The sequence below is a fragment of the Macrobrachium rosenbergii genome, chromosome 26 (assembly GCF_040412425.1).
Source record: "Macrobrachium rosenbergii isolate ZJJX-2024 chromosome 26, ASM4041242v1, whole genome shotgun sequence".
Taxonomy (NCBI): domain Eukaryota; kingdom Metazoa; phylum Arthropoda; class Malacostraca; order Decapoda; family Palaemonidae; genus Macrobrachium; species Macrobrachium rosenbergii.
The window spans coordinates 214,799-230,691 of NC_089766.1; the positions used below are offsets into that span (position 1 = coordinate 214,799).

The 15,893-nt window shown below is 36.4% G+C and overlaps 1 protein-coding gene across 1 annotated transcript in view; it reads right to left on the reverse strand.

Annotated features, from left to right (window-relative positions):
- Oda (Ornithine decarboxylase antizyme) overlaps positions 1-2,902 on the reverse strand; it is a 32,036-nt gene extending 29,134 nt beyond the window's left edge. Inside the window, exon 1 of the mRNA XM_067127586.1 lies at positions 2,893-2,902. Within this exon, the coding sequence (XP_066983687.1) occupies positions 2,893-2,902 (10 nt within the window). The remainder of the gene's footprint in view (positions 1-2,892) is intronic.
- Positions 2,903-15,893: the final 12,991 nt, after the last annotated feature.

The following is a 15,893-nucleotide window of genomic DNA, read 5'->3' on the forward strand; positions in this document are numbered from 1 at the left end:
AGAGTATAACAAGAAAGATGAGAGAGAGAGAGAGAGAGAGAGAGAGAGAGAGAGAGAGAGAGAGAGAGAGAGAGAGAGAAGCACTTCCTTAATCCAATTGTACGCTGAAAGCTTAAGTCTAGCCCGCACCTAAACAAACACACTTAACTGTTTGGGTGCTGGAAGATGGGAGACTATATATGGTCAGTGGTTTGTTTATCAACTGGTGTTGGTGAACCAGGAACTACATGCTTCTGGATGACCTTCGCACAAACATTCACAAACATTAGTAGTGTGACAAACATCTAGGTAGGAAAATGTGCCTTAAATCCCTCTTGTGCTGATAATGTGAAGAGTATTTTTGACATAACAGGACTTAAAATTCACAGAACCACAGTTAGTGCCAAAAAAAGGTTAAATTACCACGTTAAAAACAATTCTCGACACCTAAAATGTGTATTTAAACGTAGACATTTAGCCCTGCTACTTCAATATTACTGATTTTCTGACCCAAATGCTACTACTCTTCAATTTTCATTACATGTGCAAACCACCTGACAACAGAGATTTCAGCATTTTCATCCCAGCCTCTCGAATACCCTATCTGCCAATTCCTCATTCATAATTTAAACTATAATAACAACAATAATAATAATATTGAAACCACTATCTGTCAACATAACCACTGCTACTGTCCTGCAAATAAAGGTGGCTTGATTAACAACAGGGTCATGGTACGACTGATAATTCTTATCTCGAACTTATCTATGACAGCCAACTCCTAAAATATGCTTCAGACCTGATTAGGAAATCACATTAAATTAGATCAACTGATGACTGATAACATTGTGTACCAAAACCACTAAACTTTACGTTCGATTCAACTGAACGGGTGCTTTGTCTAAGTGACAGACTTTCCTGATATATGTTAATTTCATGAAATAAAGGGGTACACTATGTGGCAACTTTGCAATCAAAATACATTTGATGATGAAGAAACCTGGAAAGTCATTATGGCATTCATTAAACAATTGATTTTGCAAACTGCTGAGCAATAATGGGTTTTGATTTAGTTTAATTGGGCTAAATTGCCCCATACTGCCAAAGTCTTGTGACCATCTATGGGTTATGGGAATGTGGCTTGCACCACCAACCCAAAACTACAGCAGAAAATTTGAAACAATCTTACAAGTCTGGTGTAGGAGGTATGGTCCCAGTGAAGTCCAAGAACCCAGGAAGTGTTGAAACTGATATTCACACAACAATCCACAAGGACTCCATACAGAAATTGTGTTCAAAGAACTCCTGTTTGCCACCCTAAGTTCAAATTTTGTTCTGCGCACCAACGTACAAAGTACAGTACTGTGCGTAAAGCGAACTGTGTTTTAGGAATAATAAAGTACAGTACTGTACTGATTTGACACCATACTATACTAAAATGGGGATGAAGAGTACAGTACCCAACTTGCAAACAATTCAAAATACAAACGGCATTACGGAAACTAACTTATTTGTAAGTAGGGTGTGTCTATATTAGCCAAAAGGCACCACCAAACTGAACTGGTGAATGAACCTCAAAAGCATAACCGTAAGACTCAGACTTCCACCATCATTACATGACACGAGACATTTGGTTGTGACCGACGTCCCCCCTACATCCCAAAGCAGACTACCTCTAAGAAGCAGAAAGTCATGGAGCCTATTTTCGAGAAACTTTTAAAGTTATGGAATTGTCAGGATTCTAATAATCAGTTAACTGAGAATTCCCCAACATTGCAGACCAGGGATTATAAGCCATAGAAATGATTAAAATATGAAGTCTTCTAGAACATAAAACCTGAGATAGGTACAGTATATTCTTTTAATGGCAAATGAGTGCAGAAATGAGTAATTCAGACAACCAAAATGCCAGCAAGTTTTGCAGTGAATAGATAAATCAATTTCCTTTACATCACTTTAGAAAATGGAGTCACATACAAAGCCTGCATGAAAGTGAATTCCAAACAGTTCTACACTAAACTCTGAATCATGCAATGAAATATTAATGTTTAATAAAAATAAAAAGGGTGAAGTTAGCAGGACTTTCCATCAATAAGCAACTGCAATCTTGCGCAACAGTAAATTGTGCTGATGTCACTAGACAATGCTTCCAATGTTTACACAAAATAAGCTGTCATAAATTGCAAAAAACAACAAACCTCAACCAAAATGCATGCAAGTACCCAAATACGTTTGGAGATCAAGCAGAATGTGGGGGGGCCTATATCTTAAGTCTACCCACCCAAATCTTATATTGGCTATTATCCTCATTGTTATTATGATTATTATTTAGATAACCCCTTTTTATGTGGAATAAGTCCACAGCAGTGCTCATATGAAAGAAGTAACAGTGAAACGAAATACAGAATGACCAATTTTTGGAAAAAATAAAATCTATAAATATATAAAGTAAATATTTAAAATATATATTACCACTAACACTTGTCATCAGTTAGGTTAGGTTAGGTTACTGACAGTCTGCAAGAAGTTACAGAAAGTAATATTAAACACTGAAAGAAGAGTTCGGCTATCAAAAAATAAAAAAAAGATTAAACCAAATAAAAAAGATGAAAATAAAGGTAAATTATTAATATACTGTATTTATATATAACCACAACCTTAATCATCAGTTAAGTTAGGCTAGGACACTGACATAGGATACTATCCCCCACATTCTGCCATCTTGAAACAGTCAAGGCTCTTTTAAACAGGGCAAGTAGCGAGGCAAGTCAAGTGTGCAAGTAGCCAGCTCTCATTTTTGAAAGGCAACTAAGTAGTCCATGATCACACAGGCCAAATTAGTGGCAAGTAGCTTGCCTATATGGAGGAAGGGGAGGTGAGTTGCCCATAAACAACTGCAGGCTGTTACCTTACCTTGCCTCATCTTGCCTGGCAAGTTGCTGATTTCACAACTTGCCTAATTAAGAAAAACAAGTATATGTTTACCAACAGCAAGTATAACCTACCTTTCTATTTGCCCCAGTGCAAAAGAGCCCTTAAGGATTATAAAAGATCAACCAACTCCTTACCTCTCTGACCCGGGCCAAATTAATCTGCGGCAGAAAAAAAGGGGAAGAGGGGGCTTTTAACAACACACTTGGACAAGTCAAGTCAGGACAGACACTTAAAACAAAAACTAAAGTGTTTCGTTACGGCAAGACGGAAGGAAAAACTGGTTTTATTTACAGCAACGGAAAACAAAAGCATTACAACACTGGTTTTGAAAAATGTAAAAACTTCTTCCTCAATTATGTTCTTTACTAATTTTTTTTTTAGCAATATTTTACTATACAAGGACTCTCTCTCTAAGTGACTTCTTTTTGAATGGAAATTAAAATGAAAAAAACTAAATTTCATTACGACAATACAGGAGGAAACACTGGTTTCATTTACAGCAACGGAAAACAAAAGCATTACAACACTGGTTTAGAAAAATGTCAAACACTACTACTACCTAATTCATGGTATTTGTTTACTACAAAGTACTGGAATTCATGATATATCTTTTGAATTATCCTACTAGTTTTTTAAACAATAATTTACTATAAAAGGAATCTCTAAGTGACTTAATAAAAATAGGAAAGCTATTACAGCAGTTTTAAAATCCTTGACATCAACCCTAAAGGTTATTGACTAATTCTGACCAAAAATTTATATCAATTTTTGAGGGTATAAGCCGATGGTTCTTGAAGGTTTTATTACCACACCCCCTCAGAGTTGGTCCTTCCCTCCACACACACCCCACCCCCGGCATCCCAGATTTAAAGGAAAATGAAAAATAGAGAGAAAAAGAAGGGATGTTTTATTATTAAGCCCGAAGAGCCTAACTAGAGTAGCAGACTTTAGGAAACTAATGTTATAAGGTGATACTTTTGCAATTTTTTTTATAACCTTCTGAATATTAGTTTCTCACTCTTGTTCAGAGAATAATGAACATTATTAGAGAACTTTTAATTCCTCCCTAGGGCTTGAGCCCCCCTTTGAAATTGCTAATGCCCCACAAAGACTGAGAACCACTGGTATAAACCCATGAAATTAAACTATTTTCTCATTTCTTTCCCCAATAATGCCACTGTTCAGTAAACACAAAACCACTGAGTCAGAAAATCACTGAGAGACATTTACCATTTTTTTATGTACACTAAAACACAAGACAACACAGAATCAAAAACTCACTTTGCCATGTACAAAACTACCTAATTCAACACTACATACTGTATATATAGGGATGTACACCTTTCAATGTAAGCATCCAGGTGAATGGTCCAAATATATACTAAATGGGTCATTCTAAATTAAGTTACAAAAGCTATAATTAAACACTACATACAGGTGTACATACACCTGTCATATGTAAGCATCCACATGACTCATCCTAATATAAACTGGACCATACTGATGTTACAATTAAACCAACCATCAGTACATACGTACACTGCAGTACTTCAATACGGCTACCACATACTGAACATCAATACAACTCACGAATATTCTTGTGACATTCAAGGGCACAAGTTATTCAGTGAGCTTCGAGGACTAAATTCCTCAAGAAACACACCACAAACTGCAGTCACGAACAGGAAGTCTGAACAATAATGATCTTCATTTGGTTATGTTCCTGCCCTGCGACCTGGCCGTTAAAACTGAACTGAGGTCGTGTTCCTACCCTGCGACCAGGCCGTTAAAACCGAAGTGAGGTCGTGTTCCTACCCTGCGACTAAGCCATTAAAACTGGAGTGACCGGTTGATGTATTTCCAACAGCAAGCTTTGGCTGCATCTATTCACTACGACTAAACCTAAACGCTGTCAAAAATCAAATATGCAAATCAGAATACAAAGCAGGAAGATACGAGGTCGCAAAACCGTAAGTACGGCTCATGCTTTGCAAGAAAGCTGCATGCCAAGCACAGAATTACAACACGAAGATACCAGGAAATTTAGACAAACAGAAATTCAGACATAGGCAAATTTAGACAAACACATAAGAAATTTAAATACAAGAAATTTAGACAAACAGATACAAGGAAATGCAACACATACCAGGAAATCTCTCAAGACAATATCAGCCGTCCAGCATGAAAGATGGATCCACACAAAACGATCCGCTGCAGCAAATTAAAATTTATGTGTCACACCAAAAACAGACACTCGGCGTAACACAAATGCAAGGCCAGTAAAATCAGTTTGGTTAACTGGGTTGCTTGAACCAAGAGGACCAGGCCCTTTTTTCCCGTACCCTTTGACAGACTCACCTAAGAAGTTCTTTGAAACATTCTTCGAGATAAGAAGCTTATCTTGTGATAACCAACTACTTGAAAAGCAACCAAGATATAGGCTAATGATGCTGCCACATTAACATATGATGCAGACAGCCTGAAGTATACAGTGCAAAGACTTTAAACTCTTCCACCATGACACTTGACAACCAAACTAGAGACTATAAAGATTTTGACAAGTATTAACTACCATATGATGAAGACAGCCTTAATGCATAGGCTTTAAAATCCACCATTTCAATAAAGTTTACAACAGAAACAAAAACTTCCACGATACCAAAGTCACAACAAGAAATAAAAGAAAAAATAGCTGAAACTACAAAATATCATAAGAGATATTACCTAACAAAACCTCCATCCCCACTTCCTAAAAATAATTCACAAGAAATAAGCCATCAAAAAGGATTGATTATTTATTACCATATTATCATAACTATTAATCAGAAGATGAACCCTATTCATATGAAACAAGCCCACAAGAGTCACTGACTTGAAATTCAAGCTCCCAAAGAATATGGTATTCATTTGAAAGTAACAGATAACAGGATATACAGAAAGAGAAGATCATTTATTAGAAAGCTCAAGTTTTCATAATTGGGTCATGATCTCAAAAACACCATTTACAGATTTATAGATTTTAGGCATACATGCCAAGCACTGGGGCAACTAAGGTCACTCAGCGTTGAAAAACGGAAATTGACATTAAAAGGTTTGAAAGGTGTAGCAACTAACCAACCTGACCTCAAATTAACTAGATCTGGATATAGACAATCAGAGTACTGGAATGATAATGTATACTCAAGACAAGTATTTAAGATTCTCCTGTGCCTATCGACAAAATCAACACTGACAAACCTCAGCTGTACAACGATACTTCTCGTAGGATTTCCAATTCAAGTTTGAAGGCTGACTAGATATTCTCAGACACGTACACACGTCAACTGTACAATGTCATCACACACCACGAACCTTGAAGATTTAAAAAATAAACCACTAACTGTGCATGATTTGTATGACCCAATTTTTAAATGCTGCACCTGCATACAACAATGCCACAGAGATCCCTAATCGTCATTTAATGGTATAACCTTGATGCCAAGGGTATGTTCATTTAACGTTGATAGGCATATTACGTCCATTTACCCTTAATGACAGGCATATGTTTTATTATATAGGCACTTCCGACCAAGAGGGTAACCTATATTCATTTGTAGGTCCTTCGTCCATAATAACGGATGGTGTAATGTCCAATCCACTTATATATATACTCAAAAATTACTATAATAATGGATGCAGCCCTAACCTATATTCAAATTTGTAGGTCCCGCAAGTCTATCTCAATGACCATTTGGACGCCCTAAATAAAGTCAAACGCAGGATGGTGTAATGTCCCTAGCAGGCCCTTGATCACAAAACAAAAAAAAAATTATATATATACTCAAAAATTACTACAAGGGGATATAGACACAAACCGCAAGTCTATCTCAATGACCTTGACAGTTTGGACGCCCTAAATGAGAAGTCAAACGCAGCGTCAAGGCTAAATAAAATAACAGGGAGGCCCAAGATTATCAAGCGATAAAAGTATAGTGGAGAGGACCAGAATTTCAAAAAGATTTTCAGTTTCGACCCAAAGATGATTTACAAACTCGAGGATGTCTCGCTTCTATTTTTGGGGGAACAGCTGCTGTAACTAGCAATTACACTCGCACATACTGTGCACTCGCGTCAACCTCGGAAGTCACACGCGGAGGTCTTAAATGGAAAATGGTAAGGGCTGATTAGAATTTTAATACAGATCCCCGGAATGGCAAAACTCAAGAATATTTCTGACCGTCCTCTGGTTTGGTAACTACCAGTTCACGGGCAAAATGGGCACTGTGTTAAGTACCAGCCCTTGGGGATGAATGTACGCTGTGTTTAGTACCAGCCCCTTGAGGATGAATGTAAGCTGTTTAGTACCAGCTCCTTGGGGATGAATGTAAGCTATGTTTAGTACCAGCTCCTTGGGGATGAATGTAAGCTATGTTTAGTACCAGCCCCTTGGGGATGAATGTAAGCTGTGTTTAGTATCAGTCCTTGAGGATGCATGAAGGCTGTTTAGTATCAGCCCCTTGGGGGATGAATGTAAGCTGTTTAGTACCAGCCCCTAAGAGATGGATGTATGCTGTGTTTAGTAACAGCGCCTTGGGGATGAGTGTATCCTGTGCTTAGTATCAGCCCCTTGGAGATGAAAGTAAGCTGTGTTTAGTATAAGCCCCTTGGGGATGAATGTATGCTGCATTTAGTACCAGCCCTTGGGGATGAATGTAAGCTGTGTTGATTATCAGGCCCTTGGGGATGAATGTAAGCTGTGTTTAGTACCAGCCCCTTGGGGATGAATGTCAGCTGTGTTTATTATCAGGCCCTTGGGGATGAATGTAACATGGGCAAAAGACTGAAAATATCAAACAAGGGACAACTATAAAAAAAAAAAAAAAAAAAAAAATGAAAGGCAGTAAATATCCCTGTCAGCAACTGGCAGGAACCAGGCTTTTGTAGTAGTCTTTAGTTTTACCTTTCATAAACCAACGCAACACTATCAAACAAAGGACAATCATAAACTAAAACCAAACGAAAGGCAGTACATGGTTAGTCACCGTCTACCAGGAACCAGGCTGCAGCAGTAATCTTAGTGTAGCACTATCAAACCAAGGACAATCGTAACTAAAAAACAAACGAAAGATGGCATATATATTCCGGTTGGCAACTGGCAGGAACAAGGCTGAGGCGGCAGTCTTCAGTTCTAGGCTTCGTACCAACGAACACACTTCTAAGACCACCTTGCCATGTCCTATTCAGTCCTAACCGTCGCAAGCTGACCAAAACCAACTACTAAACGAGATTAGGGCACGAGCTAATCACGAACACCAGTACGCACATGGTGGGTTTCTTTTAGGCAAAATTCCCTTCAACGGGCTGCTTGCAGCCTGACGAGAGGCTGTTTTCAAGGCTGCTCTGCAAACAAGCACAGAGAACAGGTTCGGACGGCAAGTGATGGAATACTGTCAGTTCATTAAAGGCGTTCTCAGACGTAATGCTGAAAATGATTGAAACTCTACAGAATTTTCCAGTATTTTTTTAACCCCTTTTCATACATACATACACACACACACACACACACACACACACAATACCATTTGGATACCAATCCAACAAGCCTTTGCAAAATTAACAAGTGTTATGCTGTAATACTAACTGTTTCCCATAACAGTGCTTGTGAGTAATATAAACAGCCAGAGATACTGCTTATAATAATATAAACAGCCCAAGAAACTGCTAATAATAATATAAACAGCCCTAGAAACTGCTAATAATATAAAAACAGCCCAAGAAACTGCTAATAATAATATAAACAGCCCAAGAAACTGCTAATAATAATATAAACAGCCCAAGAAACTGCTAATATAAACAAAGATACTAATATAAACAGCCCAAAGAAACCGCCAATAATAATATAAACAGCCCAAGAAACTGCTAATAACGAAGCCTAAGAAACTGCTACTAATATAAATAGCCCAGGAACCTGCTAATAATAATATAATCAGCCAAAGAAACTATCATAAACAAAAAAAAATCTGCTAATAATAATATAAACAGCCCAAGAAACTTCTAATAATATAAATAGCCCAAGACATTCCTTACAGTAACATGAACAGCCCCAAAAAAAAAAACTGCTAACAATAATATTAACAGTCCAAAGAAACCTGCTAATAATTCATCCAAGATATTAATAAGATGCATTAAATAGCCCACCCCATGAGCATTCAGTCTCCAAGATATTAATAAGATGCATTAAATAGCCCAACCAATGAACATTGTCTCCAAGATATTGATAAGATGCATTAAATAGCCCAACCAACGAACATCCAGTCTCCAAGATATTAATAAGACGCATAAAATTCGTTGCCTCTACATTTCCCTAAAGCTATCGTGCAAATGATTACTACTTTTCGGAATCTAAAAGTCTCTATGAATGCCACCACGAACATTCAGTCTCCCAAGATATTAACGAGATGCATAAAATAGCCTAACCCAAATATACATTGCCTTTACACTTTCACTAACGCTACTGCACAAATAATCACTTTCCACCGATACATTTCACTCCAGCTTTTGCGCAAATAATCACCTTGCTTCTGACAGGTCTCTTGGTGACAAATATGCACCCTACCCATTGGGAATACACTAACTGGAAAAACGGCCTACACAGCATGTTTAAAAACACCTGTGAACATTATGATCTTAGGTTATTAAATACCTAACTTATGGGGGAACATCACCTGTGGACAGGTGTCTACCCTTCCAAGCACGTAGGCAATTCCTGTTAATGGTAAACTTCGGTTACTAAAATATTTACAAGGCAACTATATAAATAGTTCCCAAATAAATGTCCTTAACTGCATAAAAATTAAACCTGACAGCTTAATCTTTATGTACGTATATATTTACAAGTCATAAAAACAATGTGACGACGTTGCGCTGAAATAAATGCTGATAGCTTGTTCCTCCCGGGAGGAGGGTAGGCATTACTTAAGGTGCAGCGTGTCTTCGGCCCCTGGCTGCAACCCCTTTCGTTCCTTTTACTGTACCTCCTGTCATATTCTTTCTTTTACTTTCCACCCTCTTCCTAACAACCGATTCATAGTGCAGCTGAGAGGTTTCCCTCCTGTTACACCTGTCAAACCTTTTACTGTCAGTTTCAATTTCAGCGCTGAATGACCTCATAGGTCCCAGTGACTGGACTTTGGCCTCAATTCTATATTCAATTCAATCGATAGCTCATTCTTGCATCAGTGTCTATATACAGTATTTCAAAGTCACAAAAATTCCATATAAATGTGGCTATAATCATATATATATAAATAAATAAAATTCTCCTAAATTTCCATACAAATGTTATATAATCTATATATAAAGACACCAAGTTAAATATTCAAATCTATCTATAAATATGGCTATCATACAATATATAAAAATTGTCAAGCTCAATTTCTGCATCAGTATAAATTTCAGTCAGAGCCTGGAAGTTATTTACATGAAATAGCTGCAAAAACAGTCTAAATTCATGTTTTCCAATAACTGCAACTAGCCTGATGGGTGTCAATTCTACGACTGGTCTAACCTACAACTACTTTTGATTTTTGTGAAATGAATCTCCCTTTTCCATATTTTCCACCATTTAAGGGGTGAGGGGGAAGAAGACTAATTGAGGGTGGACGTGCAACCACAGGGTAGGGTTAGGTTAGGCTAGGTGCTGAGTTATTTAAGTTTTTAAAACCAGTCCTTGTCGTTTCAGCTGAAAGCAATTTCGGCCGTAACATCCAAAGCGGCAAAGTGGCCGAACTGCATTTATATAATACTTTGATGACCGGGGGGCTATAGTGCTAGACACGGAATCCCAAGGCGCTTCTGCCATGTCTAACGACCTAAATTTCGTATGGCCTCAAGTTGTGACGGCCTAACAGGTTCATGGCAGAAAATAATACGGACTAATCGTCCCGAAACAGGCTATTATAGCCTAACCTACGTTAGGCTACTGTAATTCAAAGCATTTTGTGGAAACATAAAATCTGCCAAATTTAAACTGGAAAAATACAAAACATTTACCAATCCCTGACTACCAAAAGCCTTTTAAAAAGGCTATATTAACCTATCTATAGAGAGGCCTAAGGATAAAGCCTACCAAATCTTAAGAGCCTATCCTTAGCTAATATATTTCATTGCTTTAAATTTTCTGATAATCCTTCACACGAGATTATATATTTATGTGGATAATTTAAATCTTAAAAGCCTAAACTAACATAGCCCCATCTTAAGAGGCCTATGGCTAAAGCCTATCGAATTTTACCAGCCTATACTTTGCTAAAACCTTACCGTAAAATTGTTTTTAATAGAATATCACACAGGAGATTAAATATACATATAAAAGATTTAATTTAAACTTTAAAAAGCCTAAATTAACATAACCTATCAAAGAGGCCTAAAGCCAGCCTATTGCCTATCGAATTTTACCAGGCTATCCTTAGCTAAAACAATACCGTAAAAATTTTCAAATAGATTATCTTATATATATAATTATATATATATATATATATATATATATATATACAGTATATATATTAAATTTTGTATATCTAGATCAAGATTTAAAACACCCAAAACAAATCCCCAAAACAGAACCCCAGTGTAAAACCCGGTTTAAACCCGAAAATTAAAACGCTAAAAAGTCAGAAAAGTATAATAGATAAATAAACCAACAGATTAAGCGTTTTAATTATAAAACGCGACCTAAAGTAATACCTCGGTGACAGAGCCCTGCCTAGCATACAGAGTACGAATTCAAGGGAATGGACCAAGAGTTAAACCTTGGTTAAAACAAAAATTAAAACGCTAAACGGTTAGAAATGACGTAAATTAGATACATAAAACTACAAAGGGGATATTTTGATGCTAAAACGCGAGATATTGGCAATAACTCGACCTGGTATGAAGCTGGGTTGAAATACGATTAAAACGCTAAGCCTTTAAAGAATCGGTAAATTAAATTGATAAACGTACGGAAAAAGCATCTTCAAAATACACTAAACCGTTGGATAAACGGTGAATTAAATAAACAAACCTAGAGATAAGATATTATGACGATAAAATGGGAGATATTGGCAAGAACCCCACCACAGTAAAACTCGGTTAAAACTCGACAATCAAAACTGTAAACCGTTGTAACACCGGTCAATTAAATCAATACACTCACAGAGATGACATCCGAGTGATAAAACAAGACACATCAGCAACAAACCGACGGCAAATCGCACGCGAAAACACACGAGACACCCCACCAGAGGCCGAGGACCTGCAGGCAAGATGGCGCTGACATTCTCGACCGTAAACACACGAGACGGGGGGGGGGGGTGAGAAAACATCTCCTCCTCCCTGAAATACTCACCTATTATCATCACACAGGGCAGGCATTATCGCGCTCTCTTCTCGCAGATTGATGTGTTCTAAAGTGGATAACTCGGAGAAGAGTCTAACGCTCATTCCTACGAATGGAATCCACGACGAAACGGGAGGATGATGAGAGGGGGTGTGGAGCAATGAGCTACGTTCCTTCTTCGGCGACGGCTGACTGCACTATGAAGCAGATGTCGGGTTAATACGGCGACGATCAGCTGGTCTAGGCATGCGCAGTGAGGCTGCCTCTCGGCCTGGAAAGCTCGCACGCTAGCTTTCATTTTTCAGTTCGCCCTTAAAATCAGCTGATGGAGTGCCGAAACGAGTTTGTGAGTGTGCTAACTAAGCTCGGGCGCTAGTATAACTGTCGTGGTTCTTCTTCTTTCGAGGGCGATTAGTCACTGTAAATCTGTAATTACCCTTCCACGAATGGGCTAATTAATGGTTACACGATCGTCTTAAATACCTTACAAGCGCATCATATTAAAGAATGTCAATTACCGCATTCTAATGTCGTCCTTAAACGAACTTACAGCGGTTTAAAAGACAAATTAAGGCAAAACACTTTAACAAACGAGGCTGTAACATTTTCTGAGAATTATGCAACAGAAGGGATTGCGGCGCCACACATTTTCCTCTTCGGTTGCGAAAGCACGCGCGAGAGAAATGCATAACGAGGTACGAAGTACGTGGAATTACAAAAAGCATGCAGACGAAGTTTCTAGACCAGATGAATTCGAATGGCAACCCTTCTGAATTAACAACGCTAGCACCTTTAAAGTTAAAGTTTTTGTCAACAGTTGCAATGTAGAATGTTGCACAGAACAACCCTTGAAAGAAAATTGAAGCTATTTAAATGTCAATTTAAAATCTAAGATACAGAAACTCTTTAAATTAAAATTACAAAAGTTACTTGCAAATTTAAACTGCTCTCGTTATGCCAAAGTGCCTTTTTGTCAGCAAGAACGACTCGTGGAAAAAACTGAGGCTATTTAAATATAAATTTAAAATCTAAGATATAAACATTCGTTAAATTAAAATTTGAAAGTTACAAGTTACAAATTTTACTCCTCTCGTTATGACAGAGTGCCTGTTTGTGTTTTAAGTAGTTCGTGGACGTAAACATTCTAAGGAAACAAACTGGTAAATGAAAAAAATGACACCATGAAAATATGAGAGAATGATCAAGATTCAAACAGGAAGAACGGAAAAACACAGCAATATACAGGAGAAACGGTGCAAGGGGAGAGAAACGAGACACAACCACACAAACAGGATAAGTGCAATCAGCAAAAACTGGATATACAGTTACAGTCAGCTGGCTAAACAGTTAAGGCAAAGGCAGCACAGCTCAGGTTAAACAGGAAAGCTGTATAAATAAAAAAAAAATTTAAACTCTTGGAAATAATGAACACACCACAACAGGAATAAAAATTCAAAGACAGAAAAAAACAGAAAATATAGAGAAAGTGACACGAAAAGACTGAATATAATAATAATAATAATAATAATAATAATAATAATAATAATAATAATAATAATAATAATAATAATAATAATATAATTAACTGAAATATATTTCCAATTATGAAATATATATATACAAATATATATATATATATATATATATATATATATATATATATATATATATGTAAGGGCGAGGGAGAAAATCATGAACTCTAGGATCAATCACTCTGACCAGTCCCCCTACAGAACTACAGAACTTAGACTTCACCCCTTCCCTCTTTGTTTCCAGAACCATATAACCTGACTCATTTTGAGAGGTGGCTTTGCTATAACCTAAATGAATAAAATTAAGAGATTAAGGCAACTTTAGTTATTATTATTATTATTATTATTATTATTATTATTATTATTATTATTATTATTGTACACCCACCATCAAAAATATTGGTAGTATAAGAGAGGGTCGAAAGACCAATTGCAGTCTGAAGCACTTTAATTAAATATACTTTTATAGAGGCCAGTGGTGAGAGAGGTTGGCCCAGGTTGGATGACGGCAAATCAAAATATTGAGTTTATTCAGAGAAAAATATACAGACACATATTGCAGTGACTTTTATTATTATTATTATTATTATTATTATTATTATTATTATTATTATGTATTATTATATATTCCCATAAAACAAGCCTAGAAGACCATAGACATTATTATTATTGTTATTATTATTATTACTATCATTATTATTGTTAACAATGTTTACACATGAAAAAATTATGCAAACACATTGCAGTATTATTATTATTATTATTATTATAAAAATAAACATATCACAATAAAACAAGCCAAAAACCATATACTTACAAACGAAATAACAAATTGACTTAGAGATTAACAAATAAGATGAAATTAAGTAGGTAAGGATAAAACAAAATATCTATTTTTCTGAGAAAGTTCTCACGGGGATGAATTTTGCTTAAATTTAAACCAACATCAAAACAAAACACAAAGAATTAATTTTATATATATATTATGGCCAGAATGCATGGCTGTTTTTCAGACGATGGGGTCAGGGATGAAAAAACGGACAACTTCTACAGTTCTGGCAGAATTTTCATAATAAGTTGATTAATAAATCTTTACAAAAACCAAGTCTGTATATCAACCGGGTATATTATGGCCAAAATGCATGGCTTCAACCAGATGATGGGGGTCAGTGTTGAAAAAATGGACAAAGTTCTACAAATTTGCAAAACTTCCACGTTCACTGTGAACTTGACCAGAAAGCTGCAGAACACTTAAAGAACAACTTTCAAGTAGATGTGAATAAAGACAAAGTTTGTATATCGACCAGTTTTTAATTTTCTTATACATTATGGTCAAAATGCGTGGCTGCTTATCAGAAGATGGGGTCAGTGTTGAAAAATGGACAAAATTTCTAGTTTTGGCAAAACTTTCAGGTTCGTGGTGAACATGATCAGGAAAAGTTCGGATCACCTTAAGAATAAGTTTATAAGAAGAATTATACACAAAACAAGTCTACATATCGACCAGGTTTTAATTTTCTTGTATATTATGGTCAAAATGCATGGCTGCCTATTCAGAAGATGGGGCCAGTGTTGCAAAAATGGACAAAAGTTCTGATATTTTGGCAAAACTTTCTGATTCGTTTTGAACTTGGCCAGAAAAGGTGCAGACCAGTTTGAGAATAAAGTTTAAAGCAGATTTGTATAAAAAAACCTTAGTATGAACAAAAATTGTATAAACTTGGAACTTTCTGAACGATAAAAGTTTGGCCAATGTTTAAGTCCTTCCTTTTTCTAGATTTAATAAACAGCTCTGCTTTGAAAATGTTTTCAGCAGATTATCATATGGCAAAAGAAAATAGTTTCAAATTTATTTAACAAATGCGGACTAAATCTACTAGAGAAACAAGACTAAAGTGATTGTGTTTATAAAATTAAAGAATTCTCTCTCTCTCTCTCTCTCTCTCTCTCTCACGCACGCAAAGACCTACAGTATTATTATTATTCAGAAAATGAACCCCTATTCACATGGAACAAGCCTACAGGGCCTACTGACAAGAAATTCAAACTATTTTGATTGCTTTGTTTTGCTTAACTTTTCATTACTACTC